The sequence below is a fragment of the Mustelus asterias genome, chromosome 28 (assembly GCF_964213995.1).
Source record: "Mustelus asterias chromosome 28, sMusAst1.hap1.1, whole genome shotgun sequence".
In the NCBI taxonomy this organism is placed as follows: Eukaryota; Metazoa; Chordata; class Chondrichthyes; order Carcharhiniformes; family Triakidae; genus Mustelus; species Mustelus asterias.
The window spans coordinates 5,297,358-5,311,169 of record NC_135828.1 but is presented as its reverse complement, the minus strand read 5'-3'; the positions used below and the strand labels follow the sequence as shown (position 1 = coordinate 5,311,169).

General features: G+C 47.1%; 1 protein-coding gene across 2 annotated transcripts in view; it reads right to left on the bottom strand.

The window, feature by feature from the left end:
- unc5b (unc-5 netrin receptor B) overlaps positions 1 to 793 on the bottom strand; it is a 275,167-nt gene extending 274,374 nt beyond the window's left edge. For both annotated transcript variants that reach the window (XM_078199370.1, XM_078199371.1), the window contains exon 1: positions 217 to 793. In XM_078199370.1, coding sequence (XP_078055496.1) covers positions 217 to 304 — 88 coding nt within the window. In that variant the 5' untranslated portion in view covers positions 305 to 793. The remainder of the gene's footprint in view (positions 1 to 216) is intronic.
- Between the last annotated feature and the right edge of the window lie 13,019 nt (positions 794 to 13,812).

The window sequence follows — 13,812 nt, the reverse complement described above, 5'->3', positions numbered from 1 at the left end:
CTTCAGACAGATTTCCCAATCCCTCTCAGAGAATAACACTTATACCAGATACAAGATTCAATCCTGAACTATAAATTTAACAGATCAGAATTGAGAGTATTGCAGTTTGACACAGACTCTCTCTCTCTCCCCCCCCCCCCCCCCCCCCCCCCCCCCCCCCACACACACACACACACACATCCCCCTGAAACTGTGCCCAGGACTGAGGAGTCTTACCTGCTTGGCAACGACTGGCAGACCAGAAAGCCACCGAGATAACGTGCAGAGCGACAGCCAGCAGTCTCTGCGGCCGCGATAAGAGCATGTTGAGGCGGGCTGCGAGAGACTGATGTCCCCCTCTCTCCTCTCTTCTTCTCTGTGAGGGGCCAGAACGAGTCAGACGTGGTGGGAGCAAAAAAAGAGAAAGAAGGGGAACTCAACAACACCCTGTTTCTCTCACTCCAACATGGTTTGTTTCAGAAAATATTTTTTTTTTAAAAAAAGCAGGAAATGTCTGCAGCAACAACAGATGAGTTCCTTCCCCAAAATTGGGGCTTGCAATTTCTCTCAATCACTTTGCAATCCCAAGTTGTGTTGTCTTATCCATTCTCCGTAGCTGGGTAGGAAAGTCTGTGTGTGTGTGTGTGTGTCTCCCTACAGCCCAGCACCACACACACACACACACACAACACAGTACAACATGTAAAACCCACTCGCTTTGAAATACTAAGGTGTCAATAAAGGATGGAGAGGCAACGCCGCTCCCAGCTCCGCCAATCGAGGGAGAATAGCCTCTTCTCACATCTCCCAACACACACAAAACCTGGTAGCTCCACACCGCACTCCAGTCCCCTCCCAGGCTCTGTTGCAAAAAAATAAAGCCAGTCCCACTTCCACACACTCCAATCCGAGTACAGCAAGAAGCCACAGAGAGAGAGAGAACAGTTTCAGAATCTAACACACTCCCCTCCCCATCACAAGCTGTCAATGCACACTTTATCCTCATTTTGATTGATGGGGAATCAGGCGGACTGATAAAATAGATTGTAAACTCTTTATTATTAATAGACACACCAAAGCCTGACCTCGGATTCTCCACAATTAATTTCAAGTGTACACACAGTCTCTGACGGTCTCTGCTCCCAAACATCGCCTCCAATTTAACACACTGGCTTATAATTCCAGCCTTGAGGGGGATATTAAAGAAATCTGCCTTAGATTTGTTTGTCAAAGAAAGACACAATCGATTTGACTTAATACAGGAAAGACAAAATGGACTTAAAACTCTCTCAGGGGTCAGGCAAGATCATTTTTGGGGGGGGGGGGTCCTAAGTGGCAAATCACCCCCTTCCCAGTCAAACATTCACTAAAAGTAGGGGTGGCACAGTGGCACAGCGGTCAGCACTGCTGCCTCACAGCGCCAGGGACCCAGGTTCAATTCCCAGCTTGGGTGACTGTCTGTGTGGAGTTTGCACGTTCTCCCCGTGTCTGTGGGGGTTTCCTCCCACAGTCCGAAAGCTGTGCGGGTTAGGTGGATTGGCCATTCTCTCTCAGTGTACCCGAACAGGCGCCGGAGTGTGGTGACTAGGGGATTTTCACAGTAACTTCATTGCAGTGTGAATGTAAGCCTTACTTGTGACACTAATAAATAAACTTTAAATAAATAAACTTTAAAAGTGAGTTGCAACTTTGGTGTAGGGAGAGATGTGGGAAGGAATGGATTAAATGGAGAAAAAAACTCTTTTTTTTACATTATTAGCTAGGACAGGTTACAGGAACAAACTTGCCAGTTCAGTAACTTTTTAAATGCTGGGGATAACTCATCAAATACCGTCCCCCCCCCCACCCCCCCCCCCTTCCCTTTCTAACCTCGCCATCACACTGGAGCTAAATATTAATGTCTAAAACCTGAACAGCCAAGGGGCAGTTGAGCATGTCACCTGGAATCATTCTGTTAGAATCGACAGATTAATGAATAAACTATTGGGTTTTTTTTTTGTTCCCCGCGATATGCGCCAAGTCTGAAATTCAGATCAAGACAACTGGAGAATGTCTTCCATCACATTTAGGTGAAACTTCATTCATTTGTCGCACAGGGAGTGGCTGGAGTCATTCCGACTTGGGACCGCTCTACAATAAAAAGAATTCAACCGCATCCTCATGCAGGGAACACCCAATTCTGTACATCTCAGTCCAAAACTACAACACAGTGTATCGCACTCAACACTTGCCCATTTCCTCCAAACCCCCCCCCCCCCCCGCCGCCACGTGTCCTGGTCACACATGCCCGGTCCAAGGCAGAAAATACTGGACAAACTCAGCAGATCTGACGGAAGGCTCGAAAGGTTAGCTCTATTCTCTCTCAGTAAGAAGTCTCACAACATCAGGTTAAAGTCCAACAGGCTCTATTCTCTCTCCGCAGATGCTGTCAGACCTGCTGAGATTTTCCAGCATTTTCTGGGTTTTTTGAAGTTGTTTCAGGTTCCAGCATCTGCAATAATTTGCTTTTTAATCAGCAGGTCTGGCAACCTCTGCGGAGATAGAAACAAGTTTCGAGTCTAAATGACCCTATCCTTCCACAGGGACTGGACTCCTGCTCCTTGGGAGGAAATATATATATAAATATATATTTTAAAGTTTGTTTTCACTCCATTCTTGAAGTCAATGCTCAAAGTGGACTGGGCAAATCCATTTCTTGCTCCAAAAAAAACCCCAAAATGAATCCTAACCCTAAACATATATTTCCAAAAGGTTTTTAAAAATTAGGAAAATAGATTCTGGTGAGAGTGGCTGTTGGTCCTCACAAGAGAGACAAAGAAGATCCAAACTGACAAGGGAAGCACCCCCCCCCCCCCCCCCCCCCACGATCCTGTTGTTGACCTAGGAAGAAGAGGATGCTGCAATTATTCAATGCACCCAGAAACTGACTGGCCAAAGGATCATTCTCAAACGCACTGTTTAATTGGAGTAAAGTTTTTAGCCGGCAGCTTGGGAGATAACAGGCCCGGGCGTCCCCATTAACTGGCATCTGCACACTAACTCGCCGGCTTTACGACCACTTCTTTTGTACATCGGCTACCTTGATGTGGGGTTATGAGCCAATTTTATTGACTGAATAACATGATAAGGGCGAGCTTGCTGGCGCCACGCAGGGTCTGAATGGAGAGAGAGAAGGGGGTGGGGGGAGTGGAGGCAGAATTGGAAATCTGCTTGTGGGTGTGAGGGCATCCTGTCAATGAAATGCCCTGGGGTGGTGTGTGCTATATTGGGGCGGGGGGGGGGGGGGGGGAGGGGAGAGAAATCGGAGAGACAGCTACATCTTATTTACAGAGAGTTGGAGCAAGAGTTACCTTTCCACACTCCCCACACACTGGGCTGGCTGTGTTGTGACCAAGAGAAAGCAGGCAGAGAGAGAGATCACTAACTAACACATAAAAAACATTGCAGCATTTTAAAAAAAAACCTCACCCTGATTCCCAGTGTCTTGACACTTTTAAAAACAAGTCTTTATCTGGATTTTAAAAAAAAAAATCATTAAAAATGTCATTTAGGATTTGATTTTAATGGTACTTTTTTAAAAAATGCTTTAAATCGGCTGGCGGATGCAATAAAAAGCCAAAAAGATATTACAATTCTGTTAAGAATTTAAATTAAAGGATTAGCACAAATTGTAACTTTTGGGGGAAATTAAATGTACCCATGTTAGAATTAATATATATATATAGTTGGTGGAGTTCTGTTCTTTTTCAACGACACGAATCAGTTTTGGTCTCTTAAAACCAGGCTGCCCCCCCATTCCTTGGCTGGAGAGATGACGTACCAAATAACCTGTTGGACTTTAACCTGGTGTTGTGAGACTTCTTACGGAGAGATGACCACAGTGTCTCACGCCAAGCAACTGGACCACAGCCCCAGAGTGAGAGAGCAGCAGCAGCAGCAAGGCGGCAATACCGGACAGGACAGCAGGGGGAGCTCGCAGCCGAGTATCGGACCCAAAGCAACACCCTGGGATGAACTAGACAAAGATTATTCCTAATAAATTGATGTGTTAGAGGAGAGAGGGAATAAAGAAAAACAGCTCTCCCGTCATAATTCCACTACTTGTGAGTACTGCAGGTAATAAATTCCATTGCACATTTTTTTAATGACTTAATTTTTTTTAAAATCAGATAAATTAGAAAAACAGTGTCAGGGACAGACTGGGAGTCTAAAATAATCAAAGGGCAAACTTATGAAATGTTACAGATTTTTTGTGTTAGCATTGCAAATTGTTTCTCTTGGCAATGGCACGTGAAAGCAGGGAGTATGTAGGGTATAGAAAGTTGACTTAGAATCCCTGCAGTGCAGAAGGAGGCCATTCGGCCCATCAGGTCTGTACCCACTCTTCAACAGAGTATCCTACCCAGGCCCACTTCCCCACCCCATCCCTGCAACCCCACATATTTACCCTATCAGATTACAAATCTTTGGACACTAAGGGGCAATTTAGCATGGCCAATGCATCTAAGCTGCACATCTTTGGAGTGTGGGAGGAAACCGGAGCACCCGGAGGAAACCCACGCAGACACGGGGAGAATGTGCAAACTCTGCACAGACAATGACCCAAGGCTGGAATTAAACCCGGTTCCTTGGCGCTGTGAGGCAGCAGTGCTAACCAATGTGCCGCTGTGTCATAACTTGCGAGACACACATTATGTGGAATTGGATTTACAACTGTGCATTCTGTTTTAATCAAACTCTGAATGATCAGATCAGTGGTAAATGTTCATGCTCTGGAGGTGGGGATTTTCCTCTTCTAGGTAAAGGGGGAAACTCACTCACACTGCCCGAATTTACCTCTAAACAGAGGGTAGATAGCAGAAACAAGATTGCCCTCCTCCCTATCTGCCAGGTAATGAGCTAGTGTCTTGGAGGGACCAAAGTCATCTATCTCTGTCAAGAGAAGACAACTTTTTTTTATATATATATCCTTTCCGGATGTATCACAGCAGCCTTAAAAAAGCAGCCAGCATAATCAGGGACCCCACGTACCCCGGACATTCTCTCTTCCACCTTCTTCCGTCGGGAAAAAGATACAAAAGTCTGAGGTCACGTACCAACCGACTCAAGAACAGCTTCTTCCCTGCTGCCATTTTGAATGTCCTATCATATATTCAGCTGCTCTTTCTCTACACCCTATCTGTCACTGTAACACTACATTCTGCACCCTCTCCTTTCCTCTCCCCTATGTACTCCATGAAAGGTATGCATTGTCTGTATATCGCGCAAGAAACAATACTTTTTGATTTGATTATTGTCATGTGTATTGCTATACAGTGAAAAGTATTGTTTCTTGCGCACTATACAGACAAAGCATACCATTCATAGAGAAGGAAAGGAGAGAGTGCAGAATGTAGTGTTACAGTCATAGCTAGGGCGTTGAGAAAGATCAACTTAAAGCAAGATAGGTCCATTCAAAAGTCTGACAGCAGCAGGGAAGAAGTTGTCCTTCATTATATCCCAATACATGTGACAATAATAAATCAAATCAAATATATGTACATATATATATCTACAGTTTGAGCTGCACCAGTCATGCATGGGGCAAAACGAACATGTAGACCTCCATGAATTGCCACAGCTGGTCCAGGGTTTGAACCCAGCGCCGTTGGCCTCATTCTGCACCGTACCTGACCCTCTAACCAATATGAGCTAACCAACCTCATGTAATAAAATGGACTGGTGCAGGCTCACTGGAAGCTGGTGAAGGTTGTTTTTAATTCTCCCACAGCCTGTGGGTGTCGCTGGCCAGGCCAGAATTCGTTACCCATCCCTAATTGCCCTTGAACTGAGTGAGTTGCTGAGGTCATTTCAGAGGGCAGTTGAGAATCAACCACATTGCTGTGGCTCTGGAGTCACATATAGGCCAGACCAGGTAAGGACGGCAGATTTCCTTCCCTAAAGAACCAGATGGGTTTTTCCGACAATCAACAATGGTTTCATAGAATCATAGAATCCCTACAGTGCAGAAGGAGGCCATTCGGCCCATCGGGTCTGCACCAACCAGGCCCTACCCCCATATCCCTACATATTTATCCACTAATCCCTCTAACCTACGCATCTCAGGACACTAAGGGCAATTTTAGAATGGCCAATCAACCTAACCCGCACATCTTTGGACTGTGGGAGGAACCCACACAGACACGGGGAGGACGTGCAAACTCCACACAGACAGTCACCCAAGGCCAGAATTGAACCTGGGTCCCTGGTGCTGTGAGGCAGCAGTGCTAACCACTGTGCCACCCCATGGTCATCATTACTGAGACTAGTAATGATGTCATGGTGGGATTTGAACCTGTATCCCCACAGCATCAGCCTGGGGCCTTTGGATTACTAGTCCAGGGACTGCAACACCAGCTCTCCATGTAAGTTAAAAGTTACTGAGGCACTTATAGAAACTTATAAAACTCTAACAGGATTACACAGGGTAGATTCAGAAAGAATGTTCCCGATGGTGGGGGAGTCGAGAACTAGGGGTCATAGTTTGAGGATAAGGGGTAAAACTTTTAGGACTGAGGTGAGGAGAAATTTCTTCACCCAGAGGGTGGTGAATGTGTGGAATTCACTCCCACAGAAAGTAGTTGAGGCCAAAACGTTGTGTGGTTTCAAGAAGGAATTAGATATAGCTCTTGGGGCTAAAGGGATCAAGGGATATGGGGGGGAGGGAGGATCAGGATATTGAATTTGATGATCAGCCATGATCAAAATGAATGGCGGAGTAGGCTCGAAGGGCCGAATGGCCTCCTCCTGCTTCTACTTTCTACGTTGATGCACATATATAGGTGATTGCAGCCTTGTGATAGTAAGAGACAGTGTGGGAATGGTAGCTCAGTCTATGGACAGTAGAGAATTGTCCCCTGACTCTACCCATCAAGCTTAGAGTGGGAGGGGAAGATTCCAGCAAAAAGCAGCCTGTGTGAATGCAACATCTCTCCTGACCAGCTCCCTGGACAATGCTGATTTCAGAAGCAGTTTCCGTCTCCCTGCTTGTCGGAGTTTCAGCTCAGTAGACAGCCCTCTCCCTCTGCCAGAGTGCTCTCAGCTTGAAGGGTGTCCCTGCGGAGAGTGGCAGACTGTACAACAGACACTTTACACTGCGGCCACAGAGCAGCATTTCCCTTCAATGTTGCCTCAATAATTAATCTGCTCGGGGTGTAATAACCATCAATAATTCAGGGCCAGTAATGTTTTACAAGTTTAAGGTACCAGTCTGCAGTTGCCTGATACCCCTGCATTTCCCCCTTTACTGGTGTCTTCACAAGCAGATTATCACATCTTTTATTAGAATAAACAGACCTTACCATGTTTATCTATCTTCCCCAGTGTCCTAAATAGAAACACTCATTTGGAGGCTCTGTAACCACCAATTAGGTACTTGAGCCATAGTCCCTTGGAGAACAGTGTGAGGCAGTCTCTATGGCTAGTGGGAGTATTCACAGTCTAACAGGCCATGGTGTGAGTATTCGTCCAATTTCTTAACCATCCTTGCACCAGCTGATAGGGATTTAGACTTGTGGGGGTGTTGTATATTTTAAATATCTCGGAGCTACGCAGAGATGACACTGGTTTAGAATCCTACAGTGCAGAAGGAGGCCATTCAGCCCATCGAGTCTTCACTGACCACAATCCCACCCAGGCCCTATCCCTATAACCCCATGCATTTACCCTAGCTAATCCCCCTGACACTAAGGGGCAATTTAGCCTGGCCAATCCACCTAACCTGCAAATCTTTGGAGCGTGGGAGGAAACTGGAGCACCCGGAGGAAACCCACGCAGACACGGGGAGAATGTGCGAACTCCACTCAGTGACCCAAGCCGGGAATCGAACCTGGGTCCCTGGCGCTGTGAGGCAGCAGCAGTGCTAACCACTGTGCCACCGTGCTGCCCTTTTACCTGCCTTGGGATATGTTTGCGATGTTAAAGGTGCTATTTAAATGCAGTGTGTTCTGATGGCAGTCCACCCCTTTTCCCTCGGTGAGGTTTTCTGAGAAGTGATTGCCCTGTTTCACTGAGTGATTGGTGCTTTCTTTGGCAGCGGGTGGCAGGTTAAGGTAAAAACACAGACATTGCTCACTGGAAAAGTTTAGGCCGTTTGCAGATTTTAGCATGTGTTGCGGAGATGGAGGATGTCAGGCAGACTGACTCAGAGCCATGACACTAAGCGCAAAAAGCCTCCAAGGGAGAGATGTGGAGGATGTCAGGGACTGGCAGAGTACCTCCCGTAAGACTGAGCCGAGACATCTTAAAGGGACTGACAGAGCAAACCACAGGAGGGGGTGAAGTTAAGAAAGATTCAGGATAAACTGAAATCAGAAGCTCACAAAACGTCTGCGCTTACAACTCGCCTGCTGAAGCTGCTGGGGACCCAATGATGCAATAATTTGGCAATTGGATATGTCTACTTTTATACCTGCGGTTATTATGTCAGAATAACAACCAGGGAGTGTGACATAAATCTTTATGATGCATCTGGCCAACTAAAACTTGCCCTCTCGGGCAAGCACGGCGGCACGGTAGCACAGTGGTTAGCACTGCTGCTTCACAGCTCCAGGGACCTGGGTTCAATTCCGGGCCTCGGCTCACTGTCTGTGTGGAGTTTGCACGTTCTCCTCGTGTCTGCGTGGGTTTCCTCCGGGTGCTCCGGTTTCCTCCCACACTCCAAAGATGTGCGAGTTAGGTGGATTGGCCATGTTAAATTGCCCCTTAGTGTCAGGGGGACTAGCTAGGGTAAATAACGGGTTACGGGGATAGGGCCTGGGTGGGGTTGTTGTCAGTGCAGACTCGATGGGCTGATGAGCCTCCTTCTGCACTGTTCTATTCTATTCTATGTTCAGTTTCACTCTCAATGCATGTACCCCGATGTCCAACTCACAGTTTCGATTGAGGAGTGAGGCTGGTTTTGTGGGCAGGGTCTGCTTCAGGTGGGATGGTGTTTTTTGAACCAACATGAAAGAAACCACAAGCATATGGATTTTTGGGAGTAAATATGAGAGTTAGGGTGTTAGAGACTGTGAGTGCTAATGTGGGACTGGGGGAACCATACTGCCCACATCATGATGTCGAGAGTCACATGGGAGAAATAGAGTGTAATAGTGAGTCTATACAAGTTGAATCAATCACTGAAACAACTCTATGATGACATCAACAAGTTCCATCCCACCATCAGACTCACCATGGACTACTCTCCGGAATCGGTTGCATTCTTGGACACACGCATCTCCATTAAGGACGGTCACCTCAGCACCTCACTGTACCGCAAGCCCATGGATAACCTCACGATGCTCCACTTCTCCAGCTTCCACCCTAAACACGTTAAAGAAGCCATCCCCTACGGACAAGCCCTCCGTATACACAGGATCTGCTCGGATGAGGAGGATCGCAACAGACACCTCCAGACGCTGAAAGATGCCTTCATAAGAACAGGATATGGCGCTCGACTCATCGATCGACAGTTCTGACGCGCCACAGCGAAAAACCGCACCGACCTTCTCCGAAGACAAACACGGGACACAGTGGACAGAGTACCCTTCATCGTCCAGTACTTCTCCGGAGCAGAGAAGCTGCAACATCTTCTCCAGAGCCTTCAACATGTCATCGATGAAGACGAACATCTCGCCAAGGCCATCCCCACACCCCCACGTCTTGCCTTCAAACAACCGCACAACCTCAAACAGACCATTGTCCGCAGCAAACTACCCAGCCTTCAGGAGAACAGTGACCACGACACCACACAACCCTGCCACGGCAACCTCTGCAAGACGTGCCGGATCATCGACACGGATGCCATCATCTCACGTGAGAACACCATTCACCAGGTAGACGGTACATACTCTTGAGACTCGGCCAATGTTGTCTACCTGATACGCTGCAGGAAAGGATGTCCTGAGGCACGTACATTGGGGAGACATGCAGACGCTACGACAACGAATGAATGAACACCGCTCGACAATCACCAGGCAGGAGTGTTCCCTTCCAGTCAGGGAATACTTCAGCAGTCATGGGCATTCAGCCTCTGATCTTCGGGTAAGCGTTCTCCAAGGCGGCCTTCACGACAGACGACAATGTAGAATCGCTGAGCAGAAACTGATAGCCAAGTTCCGCACACATGAGGACGGCCTAAACTGGGATCTTGGGTTCATGTCACACTATCTGTAACCCCCACGACTTGCCTGGGCTTGCAAAATCTCACTAACTATCCTGTCTGGAGACAATATTCACCTCTTTAACCTCTCTCCACTCACATTGTCTGTACCTTTAAGACTTGATTACCTGTAAAGACTCGCATTCCAACCATTATCTTGTAAATTGAGTTTGTGTCTTTATATGCCCTGTTTGTGAATACAAGTCCTCACTCACTTGATGAAGGAGCTTGAGACTCCAAAAGTTAATGCTGCCAAATAAACCTGTTGGACTTTAACCTGGTGTTGTGACCTCCGGCTGGAGGTCTGTGACCAGTGGTGTTCCGCAGGGCTCTGTACTGGGACCTCTGCTATTTGTGATATATATAAATGATTTGGAAGAAGGTGTAACTGGTGTAATCAGCAAGTTTGCGGATGACACGAAGATGGCTGGAATTGCGGATAGCGAAGAGCATTGTCGGGCAATACAGCAGGATATAGATAGGCTGGAAAATTGGGCGGAGAGGTGGCAGATGGAATTTAATCCGGATAAATGCGAAGTGATGCATTTTGGAAGAAATAATGTAGGGAGGAGTTATACAATAAATGGCAGAGTCATCAGGAGTATAGAAACACAGAGGGACCTAGGTGTGCAAGTCCACAAATCCTTGAAGGTGGCAACACAGGTGGAGAAGGTGGTGAAGAAGGCATATGGTATGCTTGCCTTTATAGGACGGGGTATAGAGTATAAAAGCTGGAGTCTGATGATGCAGCTGTATAGAACGCTGGTTAGGCCACATTTGGAGTACTGCGTCCAGTTCTGGTCGCCGCACTACCAGAAGGACGTGGAGGCATTGGAGAGAGTGCAGAGAAGGTTTACCAGGATGTTGCCTGGTATGGAGGGTCTTAGCTATGAGGAGAGATTGGGTAGACTGGGGTTGTTCTCCTTGGAAAGACGGAGAATGAGGGGAGATCTAATAGAGGTATACAAGATTATGAAGGGTATAGATAGGGTGAACAGTGGGAAGCTTTTTCCCAGGTCGGAGGTGACGATCACGAGGGGTCACGGGCTCAAGCTGAGAGGGGCGAAGTATAACTCAGACATCAGAGGGACGTTTTTTACACAGAGGGTGGTGGGGGCCTGGAATGCGCTGCCAAGTAGGGTGGTGGAGGCAGGCACGCTGACATCGTTTAAGACTTACCTGGATAGTCACATGAGCAGCCTGGGAATGGAGGGATACAAACGATTGGTCTAGTTGGACCAAGGAGCGGCACAGGCTTGGAGGGCCGAAGGGCCTGTTTCCTGTGCTGTACTGTTCTTTGTTCTTTGTTCTTTGTTCTCACTCTATCAAAGTTAACATGGAGATAACACTCAGTCAGGATTAACATAGAAACTAGAAGCAGGAGGAGACCATTCAGCCCTTCGAGCCTACTCCACCATTCATTTTGATCATGGCTGATCATCAAATTCAATATCCTGATCCTCCCTCCCCCACAAATCCCTTGATCCCTTTAGCCCCAAAAGCTATATCTAATTTCTTCTTGAAATCAGACAATGTTTTGGCCTCAACTACTTTCTGTGGTAATGAATTCCACAGATTCATCACCCTCTGGGTGAAGAAATTTCTCCTCACCTGAGTTCTAAAAGTTCTATCCTCAAACTATGACCCCTAGTTCTGGACTCCCCCACCATTGGGAACATTCTTTCTGAATCTACCCTGTCTAACCCTGTTAGAATTTTATAAGTTTCTATGAAGACTCCAAGGTCTCGTTGAGTGTCATCCTCTCTCAATTTACACCTATTCACGTAATAATCTGTCTTCCTAGGATTATATCCTATGTACATGTATGCAGCTAGGTGTTATTAATAAAGAGTTATTGTTCAAACATACAAGCCTTCATGAGACAATGTACAACCTTATGTTATGGACAGGAGTGGGGTTCAATTTAAATAACCCTGATTTCTCATCTCAATACTCTGCATAAATAGAAAGTTTGTTTTATTCTGATTTCTCCCTTTATAAATGGCGGCATATTTTCCCCAGCCCTCAAATCTGGAATGTTCCATTCCTCTGTGAATAATTTGCACAGCAAACTCAAGGTAAGATGAAATAGAAAGGGTTGGTTCATTTTTTAGACACGCACACACACACACAAGAGGGGGTGAGGCAACATCCACCCTTTTTACACTCACTCAATAAATGGAGGGTAAGGAAATCGGAAGAGGGTTCAGGACGTGACCACAATAAAATACAAGGTGGGGGGTTTTCCGTGTGTCCAGATTCCAGAAATCAACTAGAATGTTCCTCTAGAGGGGAAGTTGGCTGATTGTCGGGAGATCTGTCTTTCCAGAGCGAGACTTCCACAGTTGGAGAAGGCAGGGAGAGCGAATTAATCTTGAGTTCCAAGGTGGCAGTTTTAATGAGGACCAGAGATCTTTCTGCTGCCACCGTCTTGATGGACAACAGCACAGGCTGTTGCCTGGAGTTCTGTTCTCATTGGAGGTCAAACTGACTGCCGGAGTTCAGTTCCATCGGGTAATATTACAGTGCAGCCTGGGGGAGATCATTATAGAATCCTACAGTGCGGAAGGAGGCTATTCGGCCCATTGAGTTTGCACTGACCACAATCCCACCCAGGCCTCATCCCCACAAACTTACCCTAGCGAGTTCCCCCAATAATAAGGGGCAATTTAGCATGGCCAATCCACCTAACCTGCACATCTCTGGATTGTGGGAGGAAACCGGAGGAAACCCATGCAGACACGGGGAGAACATGCAAACTCCACACAGACAGCGATCCAAGCTGGGAATCGACCCCAGTTCCCTGGTGCTGTGAGGCAATATTACAACATTGTAACATCGGGACATCCGGACATCATAATTGTAACAACATTGTAACATCGGGACATCCTTTCCTGCAGCGTATCAGGTAGACAACGTTGGCCGAGTTGCAAGAGTATGTATCGTGTACCTGGTGGATGGTGTTCTCAGGTGAGATGATGGCATCTGTGTCGATGATCCGGCACGTCTTGCAGAGGTTGCTGTGGCAGGGTTGTGTGGTGTCATGGTCACTGTTCTCCTGGAGGCTGTGAGGCAGCAGTGCTAACCACTGTGCCACCATGCCACCCAACATGATACACCTCCCACCACTCTTGCTGGATGTTGGATGTATATTAACGTGGCTGGAAACTTGAGGAGTTTAATTGGAGGCAGGATGGCTTTTGTTTTTGGAGAACTGGTTTCAGGCTAATTGAGTGCCAGCCCTCCTGTTGAGACAATTGTGTGAGAACAGTTAATACTCAGACCATTAGCACCATTATTGGAAAGGCTGCCTTTGATCGAAGCTGGCTGGAACAGACAGACTGTCTGCTGGGCCCCCGTGTTAGCCTGGCTGGAATGTTCATGTGATGGAAGGTGTGTTGCCTTCCAGGAACTCTGAGGTGTTCACTTTGTTCTCTTTTTAAAAATCATCATAGAATCCTTACAGTGCAGAAGGAGGCCATTCAGCCCATCGAGTCTGCACCGACTACAATCCTACCCAGGTCCCATCCCCATAACCCCATGCATTTACCCCTGACACTAGGGCAATTTAGCATGGCCAATCCACCTAACCCGCACATCTTTGGACTGTGGGAGGAAAACGGAGCACCCGGAGGAAACCCACGCAGACATGG